At 45.4% G+C, this 7,052-nt stretch overlaps 1 protein-coding gene across 2 annotated transcripts in view; it reads left to right on the top strand.

Moving 5' to 3' along the window:
* The window catches only part of THRAP3 (thyroid hormone receptor associated protein 3), a 79,862-nt gene that overhangs the window by 70,374 nt on the left and 2,436 nt on the right, over positions 1-7,052 (top strand). For both annotated transcript variants that reach the window (XM_017501049.1, XM_037728678.1), the window contains 3 exons: positions 626-813; positions 5,119-5,317; positions 5,773-5,915. In XM_017501049.1, the coding sequence (XP_017356538.1) occupies positions 626-813; positions 5,119-5,317; positions 5,773-5,915 (530 nt within the window). The remainder of the gene's footprint in view (positions 1-625; positions 814-5,118; positions 5,318-5,772; positions 5,916-7,052) is intronic.

Here is a 7,052-nt window from a genome sequence, read left to right as displayed (position 1 = left end):
TGGCTTCTTTTTTTTTTTTTTTTTTTTTTTTTTTTGAGACAGAGTCTCACTCTATCAGCCAGGATGGAGTGCGGTGGCACGATCTCAGCTCATTGCAACCTCTGCCTCCTGGGTTTAAGTGATTCTTCTACTTCAGCCTCCCTCGTAGCTGGGATTACAGGCGTGTGCCACCTCGCTTGGCTAATTTTTCTATTTTTAGTAGAATACAGGGTTTTGCCTTCTTGCCCATGCTGGTCTCGAACTCCTGAACTCAAGTGATCCGCCTGCCGTGGCCTCCCAGAGTGCTGAGATTACAGGCGTGAGCCATTGTGCCTGGCCAGCCTTCTCAACTTCTAAACTAGCCAGAGTCATTACTGGGCCAGAAAGGAAATAGAGTGAGATCAATGCATAGCATTTTCGGAAGCCCATCACCATTATTTTGGAGAACTAGCTTGGGTTCTGTGTTACTTATGAAGTAACTTCTGTGGGACATCCTGCATCCCTCCCAAGCTTTGCTGAGATGCCTCACATTACCCAGTGCTTCCTCTGCACCCCTCCATTGGAGTAAAAACCACATAGTTGGTGGGATGGTTGAGTTGACAGCTCTGAATCCCAGAAACCTTAATTTTGACTTGTCTTTTGATAGGCTGAGGGAAAATACAAAGATGATCCTGTTGATCTCCGCCTTGATATTGAACGTCGTAAAAAACATAAGGAGAGAGATCTTAAACGAGGTAAATCGAGAGAATCAGTGGATTCCCGAGACTCCAGCCACTCAAGGGAAAGGTCAGCTGAGAAAACAGAGAAAACTCATAAAGGATCAAAGAAGCAGAAGTACGTAAGCCCCTGTCTGTCACCTGTTTCAGACTCTTGAGTCTCTTGTCTGCCCCCTTTGGGCTACAAACCAGAATTTTCAAATCAGAGGAGTTTAGGGTTAGTGCAGCCTGTTTCTTCTTTTAATCCATGTAAATGTCAAGTAGGGTCCCTAGTTTGAAGACAGAATTTCTACATCAAAATAGTGTGATCTTTGTCCAAAGAAGACTTTATGAGAGAAGTTAATCTTAAACTAACCATAGGGATGGTGTGGAGAATCATTATAATCATTTGAGAATTCGTTGTTTTAGATGTGCAGTTTTTCATCACAGATTTTCATGGGGAGGTTGTATTTTAGAAATGGCTCAAAGTCATTGTCAAGTAATAAAACTATTGAGTCAAAGAAATAGGGGAGAACTAGATGGGACATGATTGTTGATTTTAAGTGCTTTTTAAACTAGTTTTACAGACAGTTCCAAGAGAAGTGTTCCAAGTACTTCTTAAACAACGGTAGCATTGTTGAACTTTGTGGAGCAACATTCATGGCTATGTCCTGATGTTTCTGTTTACGTTTTGAATGTTCCATGACTTTTTAATTGTATGTCAATAAAAGTAGTATAGTTGAAGCCCCGTAGCTTCTGGTAAGAAGCAACACTTCTGCTGATTCAGAATTTCATCTGGCAAGCATTTTTTTTTTTCTTTCTTTTTTTTGAGACAGAGTCTTGCACTGTCGCCAGGGCTGGAGTGCAGTGGCACAGTCTTGGCTCACTGCAACCTTCACCTCCCGAGTTCAAGCGATTTTCTTGCCTCAGCCTCCCGAGAAGCTGGGATTACAACACTCACCACTATGCCCAGCTAATTTTTTTGTATTTTTAGTAGAGATGGGGTTTCACCATGTTAGCCAGGCTGGTCTCGAACTCTCGACTTTGTGATTCTCTCGCCAAGGCCTTCCAAGATGCTGGAATTACAGGTGTGAAACCTGGCTGCATTTTTATATCAATTTTCTGATAACCCTTTGAGAAAAGTTGAACAGTTGGTGTGATATCCATTTTGCCCATTTGAAAGATAAGCCAAGCTAAGAATGACGTGCCTTAATATCACAAGGATCAGCTGACATCAAACGCAGATCTTTTGTTCTACTTTGTCTCCCATTCCAGTGTGTTACTTATGCATTAGGATTCCTGGCAGCTTTCAGGACTGCCCGTAGATAAAGAACCTGCGCATCGTCAGCAGGGAATGAAGGTGGTGATACAATAGTCCAAGGCCGCCACTTAGAAGTGGAACATGATGGCCATGTGGGGTGGCTCATGCCTCTAATCCCAGCACTTTTTAGAGGGTGAAGCAGATGGATCGCGAGATCAGGAGTTCAAGACCATCCTGACCAACATGGTGAAAACACATCTCTACTGAAAGTATAAAAATTAGCCGGGCATCGTGGCATGTACCTGTAATCCCAGCTACTCAGGAGGCTGAGGCAGAGGAATTGCATGAATCCAGGAGGCGGAGGTTGCAGTGAGCCGAGGTCGTGCCACTGCACTCCAGCCTGGACAATAGAGAGAGACTGTCTCACAAAAAAAAAAAAAAAAAAAAGAAGTGGAACATGAACTCCTCAAGTAGAGTTGAGTCTGGATAACTAATTCTGATTTCCTTTTCCTGGAACACATGCCTACCTCTGACTTGCTATGTAACTTTGAATGAGTCCCCTGCAAACCCCAGTATTCTGTGATTTTTTTTTTTTGGAGACACAATCTCGCTTTGTCACCCAGGCTGGAGTGCAGTGGCACAGCTCATGGCATCCTCAAACTTCTCGGCTCAAGTGATCCAGCCTCCCAACTGGGTTGAGCTAGGACCACAGGTATACACCACAATGCCCAGCTAATTTAAAAATTTTTTTTTGTAGAGACACGGGCTCGTTATGTTTCCCATGCTGTTCTTGAACTCTTGGCCTCAAGTGATTCCCACCCCTTTCCTTGGCCTCCTGAAGCACTGGGATTATAGGCATGAGCCACTATACCTGGCCCTTTTTGTGATAGGGTCTTTCTCTGTCCCCCAGGCTGGAGTGCAGTGGTGTGATCACTAGCCTACTACAGCTTTGACCTCCTGGGCTCAAGTGATCCTCCCACCTCAGCCTCCCAAGCAGCTGGGACTACAAGTGTGCTCCATCATGCCCAGCTAATTTTGTATTTCTTATAGAGTCGAAGTTTTGCCATGTTGCTCAGGCTGGTCTAGAACTCCTGGGCACAAGTAACCTGCCTGCCTTGGCCTCCCAAAAAAATGCTGGAATTTCAGGCATGAACGACTGTGCCCAGCCAGAACTCTTTTTTTTTTTTCTTGAGATGGAGTCTTGCTCTGTCACCCAGGTGGGAATGCAATGGCACAATCTTGGCCCACTGCAACGTCTGCATCCTGGGTTTAAGCAATTCTCCTGCCTCAGCCTCCTGGATAGCTGGGATTATAGGTGTGCACCACCACGCCCAGCTAATTTTTGTATTTTTAGTAGCGACAGGGTTTCACCATTTTGGCCAGGCTGGTCTCAAACTCCTGACCTTGTGATCCACCTGCCTCGGCCTTCCAAAGTGGTAGGATTACAGGTGTGAGCCACCGCATCTGGCCCAGAACTCTTTTTTATATAACTGACTTACCTAGGTCACACAGCTAATAAGAGACAATGCTGGCCAGGCGCGGTGGCTCACCTCAACTTTGAGAGGTTGAGGTGGGTGGATCATGAGGTCAGGATATCAAGACTATTCTGGACAACATGGTGAAACCCTGTCTCTACTAAAAATACAAAAATTAGCTGGGCATTGTGGCGTGTGCCTATAGTCACAGCTACTCAGGTGGCTGAGGCAGGAGAATCACTTAAACCCAGGAGGTGAAGGTTGCAATGAGCCAAGATCACACCACTGCACTCCAGCCTGGTGACAGAGCGAGACTGCATCTCAAAAAAAGAACGCCAAGACTCAAATTTGAGGCCTTTTGAGAATCTTTTTTTTTTTCCTGAGACGGAATCTCGCTCTGTCACCCAGGCTGGAGTGCAGTGGTATGATCTCGGCTCAGGGCAACCTCTGCCTCCTGGGTTCAAGTGATTCTCCTGCCTCGGCCTCCCAAGTAACTGGGATTACAGGCGCTTGTGACCATGATCATCTAATTTTTGAATTTTTAGTAGAGTTGGGCTTTTACCATGTTGGCCAGGCTGGTCTCGAACTCCTGACCTCAAGTGATCCAGCTGCCTTGGCTTCCCAAAGTTCTGGGATTATAGGAGTGAGCCACTATGCCCCGCCCGAGTGTCTTATATTTGAAAACCTCTTGAAATAGTATGGATATTTAGTGGGGTCAGAGTTGAAGTTACATGAATCCTATGACGGTAATTTACATTTCCCCTTTGAGTCAGTGTGTGTCGGTGAGGAGCAGGGAGCATGGTGCCTTTCATAATGGAAGAATGATGAATAATAGGTTACTGACATTTGGCTGGCTCTGCTACTCCTTTACTCCTGGGAGCCTGGCCTTGCTGACTCCCAGAGGCATTCAGTAACTACTGTCACATGGCAGGACTAGTACTGACCTTAGTATAAAGATAATGACTCATTGTATTAAGCTAATTTGCCCTAGTCTGTAATTTCTCCTAGATGAAGGAAAGGGAAGGGAAATAACTTTGGGAGAGTTACGCCATATCCTAGGCTTAGTGACACAACCTGTTTGAGCTCAGTGGGAGGTGATTTGTGAAGTTGTGGTGTAATTAGTCAGATCTAGGTTGGAATTAGGATTCTGCTCAGCTCTCTCACCTGGTCTCCTACCTGTAAAATGGGGGAAATAATGCTGAGTGTTACTGCCCTTTACTGCATGCCAGTTACGTTGGTGTAAAGTGTTTAAACACATTATTTAGAGAATCCTGTAAGCCAGGTAGCATTCCTATAAGAAATAAAAGTAATAGAAAGCACTAACAGATGTTAATATACAAAGCCTCTGGCCCAGTACAAGATACATCGGAGCTCTCAATATAGTGTTAGTTTCCTTCTCCCTTACTAATTCATGCCTGTATCTTAGACTGAGCTACTGGAGGCCATGGATTGTGGTTTGTTCCTGCTCCTGTGTATGTCACATGTTTATCACAGTCTCAGACATAGTTGTGTCACTGAACATGACTGACAGAATTGAGAGGAAGTATCTTGGGTGGGTAGGTTGGGGGTGAGCTGGTTTTATAAGGTTCCTCATCGTCAGTTTCTTTATCACCAGCACATTTCTGATTGTTGTGCGTATCCATGAGGCCCCAGCCAACCAGTGTCCCCTAGAAGATGATTGATTACCCTATCTGTTCTCTTTGCACAGGAAGCACCGGAGAGCGAGAGACAGGTCAAGATCCTCCTCCTCTTCCTCCCAGTCATCTCACTCCTACAAAGCAGAAGAGTACACTGAAGAGACAGAGGAAAGAGAGGAGAGCACCACAGGCTTTGACAAATCAAGACTGGGGACCAAAGACTTTGTGGGTCCAAATGAAAGAGGAGGTGGCAGAGCTCGAGGAACCTTTGTAAGACCCTCCCCTCTCCCCTTTTCTTTAAGCCCTTTGCTTCTGTCAGTTCTGACTATGTTTCATCAGAATAGCAATTTTGCTGCCTCTGACATAAGTAATCCAACCCAAAGACCCTGGAATCTTTGGTTCTCCTTCCCACATTTCCTGGCCTTTCCATTTTTAGTTACTTTTCTGTTCGTAATCACTTAGCTAGACAGCCTCACAGCTTCAGAACTTCCCCACTTACCTTGACTCCTGCTGTTTGTAGGGAGGCCCTTGGGGCAGGTTTATCCTCTGTATAGGCCACAGACTTGAGATGAGAAAGAAAATGGCTGGAAATCAGCTGCCCAGTATATGTCTGGAAGATAGCTGCCTATTCCATGCCAGAAAAGTATCTGAACAGAAAGCAGGGAGGTTTGTTTCCATTCCTGGCATGATCCTTTGTTCCTTTTTCCCCTCATTTATTGCAATAGCAATTTCGAGCCAGAGGAAGAGGCTGGGGCAGAGGCAACTACTCTGGGAACAATAACAACAACAGCAACAACGATTTCCAAAAAAGAAATCGGGAAGAGGAGTGGGACCCAGAGTACACACCCAAAAGCAAGAAATATTACTTGGTATGTGTCTGGAATAACCAGGAAGGAGGGTCAGAGGGCCTTTGACACACACGCAGTAGCTGCTACCAGGCCTTAATTGGTTTGTCCAAAACTGGAATTAAATGTATGTGCAGGAGTAGTACACTGGGGCGTGTGTACTTGCATAGTGCTAACTAGATGGGTGTCCTCTAGAGAGGCAGTTACGGTCTGTTTATCTACTGAAGATGTTTATGGATTCCAAGATAAGCAAGAAGCATTGGCCTTGTCTTTTTAGTTTGTGAACTTGTTTTACTGCTCACCCACCACCAACCTCTGCCTCCTCCATTCCTGTGGATAGAGCCATAACCCTTTGCTATTGCTGCTGTCCCTCTTTGCCACTCCTTCATGCAAGAATGACGACGACAGCTCAGGATCTCTTTGAGGAAAGGGATGTCTCTCAGCTAGGCTGTTGATCATTTGCATGCACTCTGGGCCTCCCTCAGATTAGGACTTTATAGGCTGTAGTGCTGGCCATGAGTGAGCTCTCTTGGCCTTGGTATGTAACAGCAGGCTAAGATCCAAGTAGCTGTGGCTGTGAGGGTTATATCCAGGGTACAGGAGCAGCTGAATCTCCATCACTTGCCAGAATGGCTGGAATGGGTCTGTATTGTCAGTTGGACAGCTAGGAAACAGGTTGTGTATGGATGTCTGTGCATGCCCACCATCCCTTTTTTAGGTTTGCTGCTGCTGGAAGCTGCTTTGAGGCTACTAGAGGGCCTTTGAACTTAACCTCTGGGAATTGTAGTTGGTTGGGCCAAGGTTAGGTGCTGGAGTGGGACTGCTGTAGGGGAAGGATTAAAGGCCTTATCCCATGCCCCATCTGCCACCTGAAAGAGCATTGCCAGCCTGATTCATTTTAGTGTGAACAAGCAGCCATAGTCAGAAGAAGGTGACACATCTGCTGAGCTGAGCTCCAAAAGCCTAAGACCCTAGCTTGTGTGGGGGATGGTTTAGACTCTGAAGTCATGAGGCTGATGAGGTAATGACTGCTGGTTTTCAAAATGCTTTCTTATTCATTGATCGAATTCCTCCTTCTGTCTCATGAGATTGTCAGAGCAAGGATTGTTTAAAATGTAGGTTAATGCTTTCATTGAACTAAGTGGAAAAAAAAAAAAAAA

The sequence above is a fragment of the Cebus imitator genome, unplaced genomic scaffold (assembly GCF_001604975.1).
Source record: "Cebus imitator isolate Cc_AM_T3 unplaced genomic scaffold, Cebus_imitator-1.0 Scaffold277, whole genome shotgun sequence".
NCBI classification, from domain to species: Eukaryota; Metazoa; Chordata; class Mammalia; order Primates; family Cebidae; genus Cebus; species Cebus imitator.
Note: the sequence above shows the minus strand (reverse complement) of the source record. Positions and strands in the feature narration are given on the sequence as shown.